Raw genomic sequence first — 22,077 nt, 5'->3', positions numbered from 1 at the left:
TGATACAAAAAAAAGTAGTTCCACTCAAAATTTTTTTGACGTATTTGGGGATTTTTGAAGTTTCATAATGTTTGTTGTTTTGCCAGAAGCGTTACCATACCGTTACTGTTTAAGGCGAAATTGTGGTTTTCGAGATGGAAATTTCCTTTAGGATGAAAACGCAGTGGTCATCTGAGACAATAATAATAAGCTTTAGCACGATTTATGTGCATATATATCGATTGAGAATACAGTAAAACATGAAATTTTATTAAAAAATAGTGGATAATGACTCATACATTGGTTAATGATTCATATCTTCATGGCAGTTTGACCCCGACAGAAAAAAAAATACACGAAAAATCCTGTTGTTCTAGCTTGGCCCTATTATCATGCCCCTAAAGTGGATATTTCTCAGGTCATGTTGAAAAAACGTGTACCTCCAAAGTCTGCACATATATGTCAGTACTAAAAGGGCACAGAATGTGTATAGGCCGGGCTGCCCCAAGGTGACCCCTGGTACAACGGGCAAAAACACTCTCATAACCAGTGGCTAACCTGCAGGTTAATGTTCCCCCTATAAATGGTTTAACAATTCCCTCCTAAAGCGCAACACTTGAATTTTTCAATAAAGAAAAAAAATGTAGACTTGTAGCTAATTTATCAAGAAATTGCGGTGTGGGTTTCTAACGACCTCCTTTGAACAAGCAGTTGACACACGTGTATGTTTTGTCAAAATGTTCTGAGCAAACGTACGGACACTTAGGTTATATTCCCTTGCTTTGCATACTTCGATCCATGTTTCTTCCATCAAAACAATTTTCGGGAGCTCGAAAAACTTATTAAAAGCCTTCTTTTCTAGGCTGGAATTTCGTATTAAGATATTTCCAAGGCATGGTGCATATTTTTTCTGTTTTATTTAAAATAACTATGAAAGTAATTTAGTCGTATTCGTTAATATGAAATCCATCAAAATTAGAAAAATTCGTAATATTTTTCAATCTGGTAACTTGTTTTTGGTGAAATTGTCATTGTCCCCGTAAAAGTCAAGTGGCTAACCTCAACTAAATGGAACTACCTCCATTTTTTGTATGATGAATTTATCAATACAAATTCAAACTTCTCACAGTGTGCGACGAGTTTTCTTCAAAATTTAAATAAAAATTCCAATATTTGTGGATAAAGTTCAAAGTATAAAATTTCGTCTGGCCAGACGACAACGCTAAGATGTGTTGAATTTATTCACCGCTAATCGGAGTTTTAACTGTCACCCCACGATGTTACCTCAAGCTTTTGTAAACAAATTCTACATAATATTGCAATTTTCTCAGCCTCGAAAGCGTAGAGTAGAAAATGTTTTACAAATGTATTAATATGGTTGCGTGCATGTTAAAAAATTATAAAGTTTCTAAATGCCAGCTCAGTGCGAAAGGATATTACTTGTGTAAGTGGTGCGTACTCTAATTGGGGAACGTGGAATATTTTTTACGTTCACTACATTTCATATGCTGAGAGAATTGTTCTATTTTTTTCTTTTTAATTGTATCAAAAATTGTTTGTTATCGATTTACTTTTCTCGTATATTCATTTCTTTACTCTATTATCTCGAAAATTTCTCTTTGTCTTTGTTAGCTTTCAATTGTATGCGCAACATCATCGTATAACACAACAAATGGAAGAGCATTTGGCACAATTGGTTAAATTAGTCAAATCTGTTACGCTGAAGTATAAATTAGCGTCATTACTCAGCCTTAAACCGATTATAATGTCATTGATAAATGAACATACGGCATATTATTTGCGCGATACAAATTTCGGACGTAATGAGAATCAGAATTTACGCGATATGTGACATTTTGACAAGAACCAAATATATATACATATATTCCGTATGTATATTATAACTATTTGTTATTTAATTTTTATTAAATTTAATCATATAATTATGTACTGTAATACTATTGTTCGATTGGCGAACTTATTGGCGGTTGCTTTTTAAATTACTCAAATTTTTTTAGTGTGATTCATTATATGTGACTCGGCCTATAAAAAGGTGGCTTATGACTCAATAAAAAAAAGTTTCCCCTTTTTATGGTTTCGATAGTTTTTGAGACTCTCTTTAACGTGGTGAGAACTAGAAAGTCCTAACTTGCTTAGAAGTGTTCTGGAGATGATATTTTCATCCACTTCCATTTGACCTTCAGCTTGAAACAATGTTTGTAGTTCGTCCTCGTAATTGATACCAACATCATCGAAAGAATCATCATCATTGTCTTCGTTTTCACAGAAATATGTTTGAAAAACCTCGCTAAATTCTTCTTCGACAGACATTATTCACAAGCGACACACGTCCTACTCGTTCACCATTGCTTTTAAATCTGAGCACTCACCACAGTGCTTTTTTTTTTTTTTTTTTTACTCACCACAGATGACATGATATGAAACTTCTCGCTCTCCGAGAGCGCGTGAAAATGTGCATTTTTTATAATATTGGCCATAGATACCATCATACTCAAAATCAAATTTGGGCATTTCAGAATAACTTTGGGGTATTTTACATGGTAAAGGTTTAATTTATAATTTTCACTGAAAACTTACTCAAGATTGTCAAATGGGATATCAAAAAACTCGAATTCTTGTCAGGATTACAAATCCGAAGAAAAAATAACTATTTTTCCCCGTGGAAAATTTATCAGTGACAACACCTTTCATCGAAGGGCTGCACACGAAACGGGTTTTGATAGCAGCTTTCGATTGGAGAAAAAGTCAGCTTCTTAGTCTTCGCATTGATGTAAATGGATGCATAAAGGCCAGGTTTTTGTGGAGCGTTGCAACATTCCACTTTTGACAGCTGAGATAAATTGTAGGTATACGTATAGGTTAACGCAACATGTATAATTAACAGCCTTTTGCGGACCACAACGCAGATACTTCACCAAGTGATCTAATTTCGTAATTTCTTATAAATTTTTTGTGTTTTTTATTGTATGTGGATATACATATGTATGTAAATAAACATTTTGGTCGCATCAAAGTGAAAAAGGGGCTAGCCGTTCATTGTTATCTTATGGCGGTGCCAGCGCAACAAAGCAAAGCAGCGCAATCGAAATATATTATTTCATATTTTTTCACTTATCTACCACAAAATATTTCTACAAAACTTTGCCTTTTTTATAAATTTTAATAAGTTTTTATCACCTTACTTGCTGATTTTTTGAAAATAATGAAACCGAACGGATTTCTTGGAGTTTTTTTTTTGGGTAGCTTAGGCAACTCTATAGCCATATGATGTTCAAGACCCATTCTTGGAAACGAACGAACTTTTGTTTACAATCGAATGAACTTCAAGACCCATTCCTGGAAACGAATTGAGAGAGAATAAAAGTTTCGTATCATGTCATCAGTGGCACTCACACGATTTTTTTTCGGTCAGAAACTGGTTTATGCTTTGCATTGAAAAAAACATCGCTCTTTATATACACACACGAACTTATCTCATTTATGCTCTTTTGCCTTTTTTGGTGGCATGACTGCAAAAGAAAAACTACTAATGCAAAAGAAGTAACTGAAGAATACATTGTTTATCTTTAACAGCTGTTTCTCGCAATTTCTTTTTTGAGTCATAAGCCACATTTTCATAGGCCGGGTCACATATACATATATTTATTTTATTTTTATTTTTATTTTAGTTTTCATTTCTTTTTTAATCATACATATTCATAGTGATACAATTATTTTATTATCATATACAAATAAACATACTACATTTAGATATTTATGAAATTTGTAGTATAATTGCATACAAATGAACAAATGTATTGTATTACATACATACATAAATATTATATATTTAATACATTGTACATAAGAATAAAATATAAATTAATTTTCCACTTGTAAATTCAAGTAACTTGCGTTTTATTCCGTAAATCGTTGTTGTTTTATAAGTATTTTTAAAAAAATTTCCAGTTTTTGTACTTAACTCGACTTAACTAGTGTTCAGAGCTTATGCATGTATGTATGTTTGCGCAAGATGAACAAAAATATTAGGATATGAATAATAAAATGCTTTAAAAATTTAGAATACATAATAATAACATTGCGCAAAAAGAGAAATTAGCACGAACTTTATCAATTATCAATACTCTAGATTAGTATTGTGCGACAATTAGTACAGCTTTTTAAATTAATTTTTTATATTTTACCAGAACAGTCGCTCGTTTGTTTTATATCGTTATTGTTATTTCAATGTCTTTGCTAGTTTTTTACCAAAATAAGCTGCGAAAAAAGACTAGAAGTTCATATAAACTAAAATTAACAAAGTCCGGCTGATTTCGATTGTTGCGCAGTATAATAGAAAAACAATAGAATTTGTGTGATTATTGTAAACATCGTTTTGCTTAGCTTATTTCTGTTAGAACAATAACGTAAATGAATAAGAATGTAACTTAAAGCAATTATGTATATATGTAAATATAATTTCAATATAATTTCTAAGTTTTATATAATAAAACAGTTATATGATTTTAAATGTAGAAAATGGAATGTAAATACGAACATACATACTACCGTCCTAATAAAGGATGTGGGTTAGACTGCGTCAATTTATTAACCGATATCGCGCCATCGATTTTTCGATAGGATTTGGGCTCAGGAAAAAAAGTTCCACCACGCATACCCAAAAAAATAATTTTCGAGCTTGCGAAAAAAATGGAGAAAGGGTCAATTTTTCGACCAAAACACTCCCCAAAACCCAAAAAATATTTTTTTTTTTGAAAAACTGTTACCGCCAACGTTTTTTGATTTAAATGCCCCACGAATTTATTGTTATTAATGTTAAATAAACATATATGGTACATCAATTTGTTGCTTTCACTGGATATCCAAAAATACTGTTATTAACCGGATCTTTATAAATCCGGATATCCGGATAGTTTCATAAACGAATATTAACCGGATATCCATGCCGTCCGGATTTTATCCGTGCCAACGGATATCCGTATGGATATCCGGATATTCGAATATGCGGATAGTCCCAGCCCTAATCGATACCCATCCTTATACGCGAAACTGTAGATGCTGTTCTCGCTTAACGCAAGATTTGTTATAAAATTTATTCAGGAGCAGTATCTACTATTGTGTATGTAAATTTTTGTAGATACGGCTTTCTATGAAAAGAAAGTAGTCGCCAAAAAAAAAAGCTGGGAATACTTTTGAAAAAGTCGTATCTACGTAGATACGGTGTTTTTGATTAGGGCACATGTTGTAATTTCACTTGATTTCATACAAAAAATGTAGATACTGTCATTTTATAGATACCCACATTTTTCATTAGGATTTGTTATATGTAGATACTGCAAAAGTGTGAATTTAATACCATTACAAGTTTGTCTATTTGCAATTAAAAATAATAATAGCACATTCTTTATTAGGACGGCGTCATAGTCATATAATGCAATATTCATATACATATATGTATGTATTATCGCTTAAACTTATGTTTATAGTAATATTATTTTTATTTAAATTTGTTATCTATGTCTTTATGCCTATGAAGCGAATACGCACAAAATTTACGACGTTTCAATACATTTACAGTAATGGTCAACTATTTAGAACAGCCCTTTTATGTAACCCTCGTAAAGTTTTTATATGTTTAACTATCATTGCAATTATTTGCTCAATTATTAAAAAAGAAAAATCATATAAGTAAAAAGGCGAAATTAGGCACATTCAAAACTCTAAGGCGTAAACGAAAAATAATTAAAGTGAAGCGGTTCTTTAAACTAGTTCGAAAACTATACAGGTATTAGACGGCAAGAAAGATATTAAAGATATAATGAAAGGAGTATGATAATGAATTTCTAATAACTGTCACGATCACCGATTAAAAACCACCTTCTTTATAAATAAGAAAGAGTCAAACTCTTCGGGGATACCTACAACAGGTTCGACATATTTCATTAAACCGATTCACCATTTCAGAGCTATTGTGATTTAAAAAACGTATTCTATCACAGATCATAAAACACGATTCCGGCCCGGTTTCGATAACAGCTTGACAAGTGCTATGTTCTAAGCACTCCATTCCTTTTATTTCCAAGAGCAAAATAACTCATACACGAGGAACGCGAAATTTCGTTTCAAACTTAATTAAAATATGTGGTTCTTTTTCTCACGTTTACATTTTTTATTACATTATTTTTCATTAAGGAAAAAGTTGTTTTTTTGTCGACATGAAATAAAATAAATACAATTTACGTATCAAAATAACAATTACTGATGGTTAGTAGTTTTTTGACCACGTTCTATTTTTCAGATTCTGCAATCGAAAATCATTTTTTAAATCAAACTACAGAAAAATGTTTAAAACGATTGTAACGGGTTTTATAATGTGACTCCATAAATGACTTTCGATCACAGAAAATGTGAAACTATAGAGCACGGAAACTCTAAAATAATGAATCATTTTATCCTAAAGAAGCGATAATTAAAATCTTAGCTATTTAAGAATTTGCTATTTAAAAGGGTTTTCGGAGTTTGAGCTATTGTACATATGGGTTATCAAGTTAGATCTAGAGAACTCGATTTTAAAGCTATGCAAACTACCAAATATCAAATTGCTTATCATACCTTCTCTTTGTAGAGGTCTTAATAACAACGTAATGGTTTTTTCATCAAATATGTACTTAAATTCAGTTCCAGATTACATTCCTTCAACAAAAATTTAATTAAAAAAATAAGCACGATAAGAATAGTAGCGCCAAAATATTTTTAAACAAATTTGTATTGAAATGTTGGTTGATTCTATATTTATTTTTAAAATGTGTTTAAACGCCTTTTCGGTATGTGTGTGTAACGGCATGATAATTGTTATTGCATTACTTAAATCGTTGTATTATTATAACTGAAGTTACATACACGTATATGTTTGCTAAAACTTTTGCTATACATATAACGTTTATTACATTTCTCACATGAGAATGATCCTTTGCGTTTACTAAGATTCAATGAATTGTTGTTATTCATATATGGCGGCGATGGTGTACGTCGCTCGGATATAAAATTATTTCTTGCAATCGAAATTCGTTGTAATAGTGCCTCTGAATGTACCACTTGTTCATCGTCTCTTCCTACCCCTTCATCTCCTCCTCCTCTTTCCATCATATCAATTGACGACGATAATCGCATATTATTAGTATTTAATCTCTCATCTCTTGGTGATCGTGTTGTTGTTGTTACAGGCGCAGGTGATGCTCCAGTTGTTGCTGTTGGCGGTGCGGCTGTTGTCGATGTGGCTTTTGTTAATATGCTATCACATTTTTGCATTGATCCAGCACTTAATTGATTTCTATGTAAATTTAATATATGCGATAACATAAAATTTCGTCGTGAAATGTTGAAACTACATATTTTGCATTTCAAGTAGGATTTATATGGCAAATGTGTAAAAAGATGTTGTTGTAGATCGGTAATATGTTGAGAGAATATTTCTACAGCACATTCCGAACATTTGAAATGATCACCATAACGATTTTCTGCTGTCTTCTCCAAAAAGTTGTGGCTATAAATTTAAAAGGAGATAATAGGTAAGTATTTGTTTATGCGAATGTGGTGTATGTGGTGTATGTGGATAGGGAGTTGTGAATCTCCCCTTTTTTTTTGTTGTTTTATCAGTGCTTCGCCACAACCAATATGTGCGACCACTCAGAAATTGTCATCAATATCCTCTAATGGGTGTCGTAGGAAACTTGCAGTTTCAACAGGGGTAACCAAAGTGGAGAGGGGTGTTAGAGGAATCGGTTCCACATTACAATTAAAAAGATGGTTGGTGTCATGGGGGGACACGTTGCAAGCAGGAAATACATTATGCTTGCCAGCGTTAATTCTGGATAGGTAAGAGTTTAACCTGTTACAGCATCCAGATCGAAGTCGAGCTAGATTGACGCGCGTCTCCTTGGGGAGAATGCGCTCCTCTTCTGAGAGTTCAGGGTTTTAATCTTTAAGAATGGGGTTTGCCGGACAATTCCTGGCATTGAAGTCGGACGACTTTTTGTGGATATCACTGAGGACATGTTTGTGTTTTTCTTCTACATACGGCTGTGTTTTCAGGTGCCGTATTACCTTATAATGATTGCGGAGATGACTTCTTAAGCTCCTGGAAGGCTGGGCCTTTCAACCGTATGTCTGTTGGGATGCCCAGGTTTCTGGGTATTTAACAGAAACTGTTTGCTCAGCATATCATTTCTCGCCCTAATGGGGAGTACTCTCGCCTCACTGTGTAGTGGTGTTTTGGGGACATAAGAAGACAGCCCGTAGCGGTTTTGAGTGCATTGTTTCGGCAGGCTTGTATTTTCTTCCAGTGAGTAACTTTTAGGTTTGGCAACCATATCGGAGATGCGTAGCATGCATACGGACGACCAATTGCTTTGTAAGTAGTAATGAGCGTCTTTACCTCAAGTGCTACAGCCAAGAGATTTGGGGATTTTATTACAGTTCTGGATTTTGGTATGATCGCCAAAATGTAGATCCTGCCCGAACGTCACACCCAGTATTTTTGGGTGTCAGACAGTCGGTAGTGTAATGTCATCCACGTGGATGTCCAATATGGTCATTTGCAATGACCAATCTTTAAATAAGGTCGTCGACGATGTGATTGGTGACAATGTCAGGTTCAATATACTGAATCTCTCTTCCTAATTATCTTTTACTTATTTCTTTGTCTCTTTATCTTACTCTTTCTTTCCTTCCTTCCCGAAATCCCATCTTTTCTGGTTTTGTTCTTGTTGATATATTAATGGTAAAGCCACTCCTTAAAGACTTTGGGGAGTGTATCGATGTTGATGGTCGTTTGCCGGATATAGATTCGGTACGTTCCGGTAAGAAAGCACCACTAGGGTACTAGCTACAACAACAACAACAACAGGGTACTAGCCCAACCATTTCGGGAACGATTTATATGACCACATTCAAGGGGGGGGGGGGGGGGGGGGGGGGGGGATTCAAGGGGTTGTGTAGCGCAATATATAGCTTCTTCAACCCAATTGTCAACCTCACCTTCGAGCGGCGAATCCCGTTTCACTAACAGACGAGGCTCTGGCGACCCCAAGCTCCTCATGGAACTTGGGGGTGGGGAGGGAGGGATGGCCTGAAGGTTTAATGTGGCCATATAAATCGTTCCCGAGATGGTCGGGCCAGCACCTTAATGGTGGTGTGTTACCGGAGCGTATCGGATCTGTATCCGACAAAGGACCATCACATCGATAACACTCCCCAAAACCTTCGGGGAGTAACTAATCGCTACAACAACAACAACAACAACCACATTAAACCTTCTAGGTCATTCCACCCCCTAGTTCCTTGAAGAATTTGCCATCGCCAAAGCCTCGTCTGCTAAATATGTGTATGATACATTCCCCTCGCGTAGGTGAGGTTGAAATTGGGTTGCAGAATTTCTGAAGCTATAAAGCTTTGTATTGCGCTTATCAACTCATCTCATTATCTTTATCAATCTGTGGCATTTATATATCCAATTTTGGTTCTCCATAATACATCAAAAGTTATACATGTCGTTGTCGTTGTAGCGATAAGGTTGCTCCCCGAAGGCTTTGGGGAGTGTTATCGATGTGATGGTCCTTTGCCGGATATAGATCCGGTACGCTCCGGTAACAGAGCACCAATAAGGTGCCAGCCCGACTATCTCGGGAACGATTTATGTGGCCACATTAAACCTTCAGGCCATACCTCCCTCCCCACCCCCAAGTTCCATAATTATCGCCCTTTTCTACCTGGAACATATGTATGTGTACGTTTAAGTCACTGTTAACATAAAGTGAGACCGACTACATTCGCAGTGTAAAGCAAGCACCATAGTCTAGCCGCCAGTTTAGGGGGTTGATTCGACAAAAACAGTGCAAATATCTGCACACAACTCATAATACCATTTAAATATTATGCAATAATATAAAATATGTCGACAATATAATGTGCATGTAAATAACAGCTTACCTAAAATTAATATGCGCCTGCCAAGCATCTTCCGAATCGAACGTTAGACCGCATGCTGGGCAAATATATGCCATTAATGCACGACTCTCATGCTCCCACAATGCAATTTCACGTGCTGTTATTGCATTTTCATCCTTTTTTTGATTACCATGAATACTAGCATCTCTTTCCTTGTGCAACATTATGTGCGATATCATTAAGAACATGCTATGTTCTTCGTATGGACACAATTTACAGTGGTAGACTTTATGTGGCAAATGTGTAAAGTGATGCTGTTGTAATGTTTTCAACGTACAGCGAGTAAACGTTTTATGGCAAGTAAAGCATTCAAATTCATTATTAATACGTCGTTTAAAATTCCAATTTGTTTGATCGCCTAATTGATGTATGGAAACAATGTGCCGGCGCCATAATGGATGTGAATCGTAACGTTCACCACATTGTGGGCATGTAAAATATATATAATGATTATTTTCTTGTTCTGAAGAGTTACGTGGTATCACTTCGCTAAGATCACAAACTGGTTCTATTTTGCAAAGTGCCAATAGTTCATCCTCACAATCGCTATAATCTGCTGTCGCTGCAGTGTGAATAGATTCTTGTTGTTTTTGGGCTAATTCTTTGTCAATTTGTTGTACCCCAATCGGATCGTCTGAAGGTTCTTTTTTTAATTCAACCTTAAGTTCTATGGGTCGTGGTAACGCCACATTTTTATCAACATCAATTTCACAAAGAAACTCAAATTGTGGTTCCGACGCCGCCGATATAGTAGATGAGCCTTCATCATCGCTGTCATTGATAACGAGTACGCCGCTGGTATCTGTACAATAACCACTTGTTTTAGGACTGGGATTCCATGACGCTACATTTATAATTTCATGCGAGCATATATGGGTAAAAACATTGTTATATTATGCTAAATTTGTATTTTGGAAGAAAAATATATTTTACTCACATTTTTTTGGTTGAGTGCATGGCAAAAATGAATAAAATCTAAACGTCGTATCAGTAGCAGCTCCGCCATTTGTGTCCGGTTCGCTAGACACAGGCGTTGTTGAATGCATATTTTCCATTTTGTATACAAGCAATGTGGCAATAAAACTAGTTAAACACTATTATCGGCTCTAAAATTTATTGGTGATAGCTTCAATATATACCAAACTCTTTGCAAAAATCCTTTTGCAAGAAAATAGAAACATCACAATAATTTTGATTATAAAAAACATAAATCTTTGCCAATTCCGAAAAGAACAGAGTTGCTTGTTATTTAAGCAGGCTGCCATATTCTTGTATTCAACAGTTTATGTATTCAACATCCCTACAAGAAACGCTGATAGTTTTACTAATACACTCACACTTGTAATTGACAATGCTGATCCTGCGATGACGTAAACATTGATACTCAAATTTATGTATGTTCCTTTGTTCGCTCACGCATGTCCGCATGTTCCCAACGTCAGCCTATAATCATGAAAAAGGACTGAAACTGGGAAGGCTTCGGACACCTGGTACAGAAAGAACATACAGCAGATACCATAATGCATGTGAGACAGATACATAATTCTCAACGGAATTTTATGTATGCGAGAACAGATTATCCGATTTAATCATGTTGTCACTACTGACTGTCATATGACATTCAAATGATTATCACGGTTGTTTTGTTATTTTTTAAATTCCGCCATTTTCAACCGACGAAAACCATATAAAAAATAAGTTTAAAAAATGAAAAAGAGAGCATTTCAAAGCTCCATGCTAAAAGAAAAAAAAATCGAAAATAATATTAAAAAATACCAAAAGCTGGCGGAATGTATGGGGCGCACTCAAAAAATTGATACGCGAAAAATAATAGTGGTTAGTGTTGATTCATTTTTAAATGTGTTTCCGCATGAGGAAAGCGCTCTTCTGTTGTTTTGTTATTTTCTGAATTTAAATTGAACATTTTGAACTCGAATTCGTATAAAACTATTTATTTTAAACAAATAAGAAACACGTATGCTTTTATCACGTACAACATTAAAAACGTAATGAAATAAAGTAAATAAAAAGCAAAAATCATTGTTTCATTTTTTGCGGAATATAACAATGGTCATTTATGATAGTATAACAGTCAAACCTGATATCTATAGTAAACTATCATTTATGACACTTTTTGATAGTTAGAGTGTCAGCACTGATCCAGGAAAAGAAATGAGAGTGAGCAGTACGGCTATATACTTAATCAGTAGGCGATGTTGGTGTATAAGAAGGAGACAAAAACTCACACGTACACAGTTGTTTACATCACATTTGCGCAAGTCCCCTTAAGTTTGTGATAGAAAGTTTGTATGAGGCGCTGATCGTTAGGTTGACATTGCTGACAATCAGATGATAGTCATATGATAGTCAGTGTTCTTGTAGGGATGCAACAAGCAAAAGTAGCCCACCTTCCGAAAGTACAGTTAATGTTTATTAAAGGGCGAATTAATGGTGACTTGTAACCATAAAACCATAACCAGATAAAACAGCTGATCGAACCTACCTTATGGAAATCAATGTAATCGATTAATGGTGCCATACCATAACGCTAATGCCATAACCATATCATAGCCAACCATTTGGTTCTTGGTTTCTCGCCATATCCATAATCTACAAATAGATGAGTTAGTGAATTTAATAACTTTTGTAGATTTTGTTCATTGTTTTGGATACGTTATGACTAAGCGAGTTATTTTTTTTTTGGAATATGTCTGTAATTTTTTGAGTTTTCTTCATTTTTACGAAATTATCACGATTCTTAGGTTAAGGCACCATTAACCGATCACATTGGAGATGGATATGGATATGGGTATGGTTACGACTATGGCGTTAGGGTTAAGGAAGTTTAATCAGCCTTTTATGCATACTCAGTATCATTGTGAATGAAACTAAGGGTGATATCTTATCTGTCAAATGCCTGACGCGTACATAAGTGCATGCACCCATATTTTTTCTTTTCATATATTGTTTTGTATTGACAGCTACTGATTTATAATTTCGTGTGGAAAAAATATTCTCTGGATATTAATGTTGCGTATTTACAGTGCTTTGCCGTTGCATATCCATAAATATAGTAGGTAAAATATATACAACACAACCTTGCATAAAATTGCTTCTGATATTCCCACAATGTCATGGCAACTTTGATTGCGCGCTGCTGTTTGCCTGAAATTATTCATCACGGGGTGAAACTCCGAATTTTTTCTTACAAAAAAATTTTGCTAAATACAACCTTGGGTACCACTCGTTGGTTCAATCTACACGTTGGTTTATCACTAAGCGAAATAAAACCAACAGACCCGGTGTAAAATATTTTGCAGTCAGATTTTTCCAATAAAATCTTATACATTCATTTTGATTGCATTTAATTGTAAGGACAAGTTATATAAATAATTGAGTTTCAAACATTTATAACGTATTTGTTTTATCTTTCTTAGCAATCGACTTCGACAATGGCACAGAGCAAACTAAATGATTTGGCTGGTAAATTTGGAAAAGGTGGACCACCAGGACTAGGCGTAGGTATTAAGCTGTTGGCAGCGGTTGGTGCTGCTGTTTATGGAGTTAGTCAATCACTATATACAGGTAAAATATTGCAATAATATGAAAAATTGATAAGCAAAAGAAAACATGTTAATGACATAACCTCAATGTCGTCGGCCATTGTATGTTAGTTCTGCCCGGCTACACCAATAAATTTCATAACATTGCTACACAATTGCAGTTCAATAAAAAGGTCATGATTTTTGAATATGTACTGACATCTAACGTTACAAATAACACATTTCTTATTAATGAAACAAATCTAAGGATTGGTTTTGCTTCGGCTGGGGCTCATCACTAGTTACATAACCAAACGTTTATTTACAACATTTACAGTGCTGTATTATTGTATGAAATCTTCAATACATGTTACATTTTCAGTTGATGGCGGACATCGTGCCATCATATTTAGCCGCCTTGGTGGTATACAAAACGATATCTATTCAGAAGGTTTACATTTCCGCATTCCGTGGTTCCAATATCCAATCGTATATGATATTCGCTCTCGTCCCCGCAAAATATCGTCTCCAACAGGTTCAAAGGATTTACAGATGATCAATATTTCGTTACGTGTGCTATCTCGCCCTGACTCCATGCGTTTACCAGTCTTACATCGCCAACTAGGTGTCGACTATGATGAAAAAGTATTGCCATCAATTTGCAACGAAGTGCTAAAAAGTGTTGTGGCGAAATTCAACGCATCACAATTAATCACACAACGTCAGCAGGTATAGAATATTAAGGCACAACTATTAACTTAAATTTATCTTAACCCTTTTTCTTTGTCTTCAATAGGTTTCACTGCTTATACGCCGAGAACTGGTAGAGCGCGCACGTGACTTCAATATAATTTTAGATGATGTTTCACTCACTGAGCTGAGTTTTGGAAAAGAATATACAGCTGCGGTTGAAGCCAAACAAGTGGCACAGCAGGAGGCACAGCGCGCTGTCTTCTTTGTTGAACGTGCCAAGCAAGAGAAACAACAGAAAATTGTACAAGCTGAGGGTGAGGCTGAAGCAGCTAAAATGTTGGGTCTTGCTGTAAAACAGAATCCAGCCTACTTAAAATTGCGTAAGATACGTGCCGCTCAAAGCATAGCAAGAACTGTGAGTATATTTATTTTTACATACATAACTAGTATTTTATTTATTTATTTAACAAATATTGCCGTGTGCTTTTGCATGTGTTTTTATTACGATTGACTTAAAACGAAAATTTAGCGCGGTGGACGGTATAAAACCGCACCAAATCATAATAGAATTGAATTTAAAAATTTTGCTTCAATTTTAATTAAGAAATCTGATAGTTGTGTTATTTTGCTGATATTAATGTTTTGAAATATTTCCTTAAAAGTAGAGTTATTATAAAAAAACTTTGTGAAAAAAATTATCTGTTTGGCCGCAAATGCATGTACTATGATTGCGAACTTTAATTTTATGGAGATAGGCAGCATCATAGGTATAACCTACAATTATTCTATAAGGCATTTTAATTTGTCGAGCAGATAGGTTGCATTCTTTGAACCATGGCTTGACATGAGCGTGCATAAATGTAGTTTAAAGTTTTAGGTTTATTGTTAGAGAAGATCCTGAAATATATGAACCGATCTCCAATTCAAATACAATTTTCCGATAAGAGCTGAACTGCATAGTTCCTTCTACTTTTTTTCGATTCTATGGTAATTTTATTAAATAAACCTGGACCTATGCGTGGGGCTGAAGAAAGGAAATTTATATGAAAACTAAACCTTGGAAGATACAAAACCTAAATCGAAATTTAAATTCATGGTTGTACGTCAAAAGCTGAACCACAAAATCGACTCATTCAAAATAGCATTAGAAATATTATAAATGCCATAGCAAAATGTTTTACTCATTGGGCGTGTTAACTTATTCATTCCATATGTTCGGTTCATTGCGATGGCTGAAGTATCCTATGTCGGCTGCCGGCTCAAAATCGCCCTATCTCAAAATGTTTTTCGAAAATTCCCCATTTTGGGATTTGTCTTAAAAGCGCTCTATATCAGAATTATGTTGAATAACGACGCATCTTAAAATGTTTTTCATAAACGTCCTGTCTTAATTCAAAATATTTTGAAACTATGCCCAGGTAAAGAGTTCGTGAAACAAATTTTGAGATAGTGTGATTTTGAATAAAATTCTGAAGCTGAGCGTTCTTCAAGCAAATTCTGAAAGAACGATCAATGCAATATAACTTTTTAGCATTTTTCAAAATATTTATTAAAAAATTAATATTTTCCCCAAAACCTGTTAGCATTTACAAAATTAGTAGCACTACTAAAGGTAGTTTTCTAAAACAGGAGAAGGCGATTGAATTATTCCCCGTTTTCCGAACTTCGTAAAGCAACCCGTCCTAATTTTTAAATTTGAGAGTGCCAAAGCTCTGTCATTATTAGAGATCAAAGCTCTGGTAATTGAACCATGGACGCGATTCAGACATCGATTTTAACTAATCTACACCTTTGCTAACTCTATTTGAGAAATAGACAATGTAATTAAGAAATGAAAAAATGTATTCAACAAAAGTACAAATATATTTGAGAAATGGTGAAATGTATTCGGGAAAGGGCAAATGTATTTCCAAAAAATGTTTCATTCCCTTTTTTGATCTGTTGAAATACATTTGCCTATTATCAAATTTTTTGCCTTTTCGCAAAATAGTTACCTTTTTCTTAAATAAATTTCTCCATTTCCGAAATACATTTGCGGGTTTCTTATTGTATTTGTTCCTCTCTCAAATTCAGTTGGAATACATTTTTAAAGATTTTTATCGGCGGCCGCCGTGGTGGTAGCGTGCTCCGCCTACCACAACGAAGGTTCTGGCTTCACGCCCCGTGCAAAGCCACATCAAAATTTAAGAAAGAAGTTATTTCAATTAGAAGAAAGTTTTATAGGAGGGGTCGCCCCTCGGCAGTGATTTAGTATAGTTTATTAATTCAGTCTATGATCAAGAATCTTACAGACTAGATACAATAACATATTTAAAAAAAAAATAAATATAGGTATTAAACATATACATTAGGTACAACATTATGTAAAGAGTAAGACAAAGGAAGCCTTGAATGTATCTCTGAACGCAGAAAAATCAATATTTAGTCTAGTAGAGATTTTATTTAATTCAGTAAAGGCGCGGAAAATTGGGCTAAAATAAAAGTAATTTGCTCTACAAGAACTCAAGTAAAAAGGCAGGAATGCGCGCAAATTCTTTTGCGGCACATTAAACGATATTTTCTCAAGAAGAGTCGCATAGTCCAAAGAGCCCACAATTAAGTCATACACAAACATAACCAAGTGCACCGTTCTCCTCGCTTCAAGTGATTGCAGATTGATCAGTTGACAACGAGAAGAATAAGAAGGCAGCGGGTTATAAAAAGGTATGGAGTTCAAAGCAAAACGGACAAACTTTCTTTGAACTCTTTCTATTCTGGCCGAATGATTACTGTAGATGGGGTTCCAGATATTGGAAGCATATTCAATTTTGGAGCGCACTAACGATATATATAGGGCTTTCTTAGTATACGGATCTTTAAAGTCCCTTGCATATCTGCGAAGAAAAGCAAGGTTCCTGTAGGCCATTGGGAGCACATAACATGTGTGATTGGTGAATGTGAATTTTGAGGCAACGCCTAGATCAACATGTTCGTTAATTGACGCCAACTGGATGCCTGAAATAGAGTACAACGAAGAATAGTAACTCAGGGTATTTGAGAAAGACATACTGAAGCATTTTTTAACATTTAAGAAAAGATTATTGGCGCGACACCAATCATCCACATTATTAAGGTCACTTTGCAGAAGGCAGGAATCCGAAGGGGCATTAATTCTACGGAAAAATTTAAGATCATCAGCAAATAGCAGAAAACTGGAGTTTTTGAAGCAGAAACCAATATCATTTATGAAAAGCACAAATAGGAGTGGACCGAGAATACTTCCCTGAGGCACTCCAGATGTTGCGACAAATGAGTGGGACTTAAGATTTTCGATCTTAACACACAAGAGTCTATTCGTCAGGTAGGATTTCAACCAGCTTAAAAACACAGAGTGAAAGCCAATACACTCAAGTTTATATAAAAGAATCTGGTGAGAGACCTTGTCGAAGGCCTTCGAGAAGTCCGTGTATATAACATCAATTTGAGATCCATCTTTAAATGCGGATATACAAAAATCCGAGAAAGACGCCAAGTTAGTGACAGTAGAGCGTCCGGCAGTAAAACCATGTTGATTGGGTTCAACAATGCGTTTGACTATAAAGGATAGTTTATCTTTTATTATATTTTCGAAAAGTTTCGAACAAACAGTAAGTTTAGCAATAGGCCTATAGTTTGAAACATCGTTTTTTTCCCGGTTTTGAAAATTGGTGTTATCGAAGCACATTTCCATCTATCTATAAAAATGCCAGATGGGAGAGACAAATTAAAGATGTAGCAAAGAGGGGAACATAAAGATACACTGCAGTGCTTCAGAACATACGCGCAGACGCCATCACTGTCGCATTTCAGTGAGGGCTTTAGTGTTAACATAGCATTGCCAACGTCAGTATTGGAGATCGTGAGCGATCCAAAATCCAATCGTTCATTGACAGCAGAGAGCAGATTCGGAACAGCAACATCACCTTCAAAATTAGATTTAAAGAATTCAGCAAAGAGTTCAACAGAATCATCCAGAGACTGCGCGCACTTGCCATTAAAGTGCATGCAAGTGGGAATATTAGAAGAGCCACGTTTGGCAAGAACTCCGAGTGCATTTCTGCTATGAAAAACTTCTCAGTGAAAACTTATATGCCTTGCAGATGCGGTTCTGAGTCGGCATAAAACATGTAGGTCCCGTGCCGCCAATTTGTAGGACAATTTAAAAGGAGCACGACGCAAATTGGAAGAGAAGCTCAGCCTAAAATATCCTCGGAGGGTAACTCGCCTTCATTTATTTTTTTTTATTTAGTACTAGCTTTACCCGGCGTACGTTGCAACGCCCGAGATCGAATGGATGTTGCGTTATATTTTCTGTTTTGTTTGTTGATAATTTAATTTATTGTTCTCTAAATTGAATTCAATTTTGTACGCATATTTGGTGAAATTTTCTGTTAAAACATTTTATTCTTGTATCTTATTGTAATGCATGTGGGTACACAATAGTTTTGGTTTATTCGTTCGGTGCAAATATCAACAAATTTTTTGGTGTTCCAACTCTATAGCAAGCAACATATAGCTGGCCATGGGAAAAGCACGGACTCTCTAAATTTAAGCCTGCAACAGTAAGCGATTGTCCTTGTGCTTTGTTGATTGTAATTGCAAAAGCAAGGCGTACAGGAAACTGTAAGCGCTTAAAATTGAATGGCAAATGTAGGAATCATTGGGATTCGTGGTATGAGCACATCTTCACATTTGCTTTTACCGCTGATGATTGTTGCTTTGATTACATTCGGCATTAATTTGTAAACGCATAGTCTGGTTCCATTGCACAATTTTGGTGGGTTTAAATTCCGAAGAAGCATGATTGGTGAGCCAATTTTCAAAGTTGATATATGCGCAGGCATTCCTTTTGGTTCTAAGGAGTATAGAAATTCATTTGGATAATTCACAATTTTATCTTCCTCTGTAACTGTGTCGATCGATTTATATTTCGTCACTTCACCAGGAAAATGGTTTTGAATGCGATCATTGATTTTGTTAACATGATCTAACAGGAGCTAAGATAGTTCGTTCGCATATCCAAAAAACAAAAACATTTAAATTTAAAATACTTAATTGTGAAATATGAAAAACTTTCGGCTTGATCGAAGGAATCTAGAGCCAAAATTTGGTGATAATCGAAGTATGGCAAACACGTTTTCATAGGGAGCACACACACAGAATTTGATTTTTATAGAAGATGAAGCTAACAATATTTTTAACTGCGGCAGATTACTAAACGTCCAAAAGGCATAATAGCCAAACTCAACAATGCTGTCAAACTTTAGGTGTTAAAATAACTGAAGTTTGTACGGCAGCCATAGTTTTTCCCCCATTCCACGTTTTACTGGAGGTGTTAGGACTTACCGTCACATAGCTCCTTACTAATTTTCATTATCCTACCATTACGACATCCAGATATATGTAGTATAATATATTCCATTTGTATGGGAGGTGCCACGCCCCCTTTTTCCCAATTCCATATTTTCTTGGTGGTGTTAAGGATTGACCTCAAATAACTCCTTACTGAATTTCAATGTTCTGGCATGTATACCTTCAAAGTTATGCAGTACCAAAGATTCCATTTGTATGGGTGGTGCCACGCCCCCTTTTTCCCAATTCCGCATTTTCTTGGTGGTGTTAGGGATTGACCTCATATAAATCCTTACTGAATTTCAATGTTCTGGCATGTATACCTTCAAAGTTATGCAGTACCAAAGATTCCATTTGTATGGGTGGTGCCACGCCCCCTTTTTCCCAATTCCGCATTTTCTTGTTGGTGTTAGGGATTGACCTCATATAACTCCTTACTGAATTTCAATGTTCTGGCATGTATACCTTCAAAGTTATGCAGTACCAAAGATTCCATTTGTATGGGTGGTGCCACGCCCCCTTTTTCCCAATTCCGCATTTTCTTGGTGGTGTTAGGGATTGACCTCATATAACTCCTTACTGAATTTCGATGTTCTGGCATGTATACCTTCAAAGTTATGCAGTACCAAAGATTCCATTTGTATGGGAGGTGCCACGCCCCTTTTATATATCGAAATTATTTTTAACCTAAAACCTTCCCTTTGATCGAAGTAACCCATAACCTAAATTTGGTGATGATTGAAGTGTGGGAAATACGTTTCCATAGCGAACACACACACACAGAATTTGATTTTTATATATATATATCATATAGGTTTTTGTCTTTTTTGTTAAAATTTTTTCCAATTTAAGCCAATTTTCGTGGTCTGATCAATTTAAATTAGTTCTGAATACATTCTGTATATAGTCGTGATTATTATAAATTTTTTCCTTTTCCCGATTACTAAAATTTGTTGTCGGCCTTCGATTATCATTGAATTTGAAATGGCGTTGTCGAGTTTGGTTAACTTTTGATCTTTTTATATTGTCTTGTCTAAATTATGCTAATTACCATTTTTTCTCTTACAGATTGCTAACTCACAAAACAAGGTCTACCTCTCGGCAGATAGCTTAATGTTGAACATTCAAGATGCCGGTTTCGACGATATGACTGAGAAAGTTTATAAAAGTAAATAATTTTGCAACTTTATAAAACACCATTAAATTGAAAGCAAAAAATCATCTATGAATTAACAAAAAATGTTGAAAGCTACTTTGTTGGGAAACATATTATTAGTTCCTATCTGCAATGAAATTGGCAAATATGTTTTACGTTGCTAAAAGTATAGTTTTGATATATATGGCTTATTATTTGTTGATTCTATCACTTCTGAAACATTTGAGTTAAATTCAAACTTATCGTAATTAGTTAATAAGCTTTAAAATTTTCCAAAATGTATGTCTTTAAATTTTTAGAACAGAACAAAAAATATACGAAAAATTACGTTATATATATAAATTTATTTCTGAATATTATTTATTTTGTTAGTTTTTCACCGATTCAACGTAAAAGGACTGGAATGTTTATTGCTTTTTTTTTCTTTCTTTTTGAAATCTTTTTTCCCTTCTTAAAGCTTCACCCTTAAGGAGTCTATGAATTAACTAACCAAGAACTCCAAAACTAATTCGTTCGTTTTTATTCTTAGTTTGAAAAAATGTCATCCCACGCATGTTCCAATCATTCCATACTGCTGCAAAAATTTGTGAAAAATTAGCAAAAAAACATTGTACAAAGTCTAAATTTTTTTGCTAATCTTTAACATTTTTTTTGCAATTTTTACAGTGGAATCGGGTTGGTTTGATAGAACAAATAAGCACAAGAAATACGATAAATCGGCCGCAACTGTTGGCATTGTTGCGCAGCGTACAGCAGATCGGCTGCTCTAAAATGAAAACGGGGACTAAAGAGACTACTGAAAGATCATTTAATTTGATGACTATGCGTACCTTAATACTATTTCAGAATAACCAGTGGAATATACTTTTTAACAGTTGTTTTCTTTTAATGCTTTTAAAAGAATTTTTTATAATAGCTGCACTTTGTTGTAGCAGTGAATAGGTTAACTTAAAATTAAAAAAAATAGGAATTTTGTGTGCCTCAGCTGTAAAGCTTAAAACAATTTGCAAAATAAAAAGCGAACAACCAAAAAAATGATAGTTTTTAAGGGGATGAGCCAATCTTTTCCACGACACATTATTGTACGAAAAGCGGAGTTCTTACTGATAGCTTTTGTAGTTTGCCTAGACAACAACGCCGCGCTTGGTTCGACGGTCCTTTATTGGTAAAAGATTCCTTTATATATAGACAGCTCTTGTGGAAAGGAGAGAACATGGTTCCGGCTGTGTCTGCTCCAGCACCTAGTGCTAATATGCTGTTATCTAACACCCTGCAGCAGCATAGGAGAGTTTCAGCAGAAGCTGAGTAATA

The 22,077-nt window shown here is 35.0% G+C and overlaps 3 protein-coding genes across 3 annotated transcripts in view; 2 read left to right on the top strand and 1 right to left on the bottom strand.

Moving 5' to 3' along the window:
• Positions 1-4,256, top strand: part of LOC137245361 (spatacsin) — a 43,631-nt gene extending 39,375 nt beyond the window's left edge. The window contains exon 8 of the mRNA XM_067775901.1: positions 1,612-4,256. Coding sequence (XP_067632002.1) covers positions 1,612-1,831 — 220 coding nt within the window. The 3' untranslated portion in view covers positions 1,832-4,256. The remainder of the gene's footprint in view (positions 1-1,611) is intronic.
• Positions 3,866-11,251, bottom strand: LOC137245363 (zinc finger protein 431-like). Its single transcript, XM_067775903.1, has 3 exons — positions 10,943-11,251; positions 9,988-10,849; positions 3,866-7,543 (listed from the first exon to the last, which is right to left on the bottom strand). Exons 1-3 carry the CDS (start codon positions 11,058-11,060, stop codon positions 6,865-6,867), a joined length of 1,659 nt encoding a protein of 552 aa, XP_067632004.1. The 5' UTR covers positions 11,061-11,251; the 3' UTR covers positions 3,866-6,864.
• Positions 11,252-13,221: 1,970 nt separating this feature from the next.
• Positions 13,222-21,775, top strand: Phb2 (prohibitin 2). The gene is made up of 6 exons (XM_067775900.1): positions 13,222-13,375; positions 13,443-13,590; positions 13,930-14,276; positions 14,344-14,655; positions 20,679-20,778; positions 21,433-21,775. The coding sequence occupies exons 2-6, from the start codon at positions 13,458-13,460 to the stop codon at positions 21,534-21,536; spliced, it is 996 nt and encodes a 331-aa protein (XP_067632001.1). The 5' UTR covers positions 13,222-13,375; positions 13,443-13,457; the 3' UTR covers positions 21,537-21,775.
• The last annotated feature ends 302 nt before the right edge of the window (positions 21,776-22,077 follow it).

The sequence above is a fragment of the Eurosta solidaginis genome, chromosome 3, assembly GCF_040869045.1.
Source record: "Eurosta solidaginis isolate ZX-2024a chromosome 3, ASM4086904v1, whole genome shotgun sequence".
NCBI lineage: Eukaryota > Metazoa > Arthropoda > Insecta > Diptera > Tephritidae > Eurosta > Eurosta solidaginis.
Note: the sequence above shows the minus strand (reverse complement) of the source record. Positions and strands in the feature narration are given on the sequence as shown.

Bases quoted from the DNA above. Each gene is read 5' to 3' on its own strand.
- Phb2 (XM_067775900.1), top strand. From the start codon at position 13,458: ATGGCACAGAGCAAACTAAATGATTTGGCTGGTAAATTTGGAAAAGGT. The intron at 14,277-14,343 runs GTATAGAATATT...TGTCTTCAATAG, and splicing joins TAATCACACAACGTCAGCAG to GTTTCACTGCTTATACGCCG. The intron at 20,779-21,432 runs GTAAATAATTTT...CAATTTTTACAG, and splicing joins GACTGAGAAAGTTTATAAAA to TGGAATCGGGTTGGTTTGAT.
- LOC137245363 (XM_067775903.1), bottom strand. From the start codon at position 11,060: ATGGAAAATATGCATTCAACAACGCCTGTGTCTAGCGAACCGGACACA. The intron at 10,850-10,942 runs GTGAGTAAAATA...TTATAAATGTAG, and splicing joins ATGCACTCAACCAAAAAAAT to CGTCATGGAATCCCAGTCCT. The intron at 7,544-9,987 runs GTAAGCTGTTAT...TTAAATTTATAG, and splicing joins CAGGCGCATATTAATTTTAG to CCACAACTTTTTGGAGAAGA.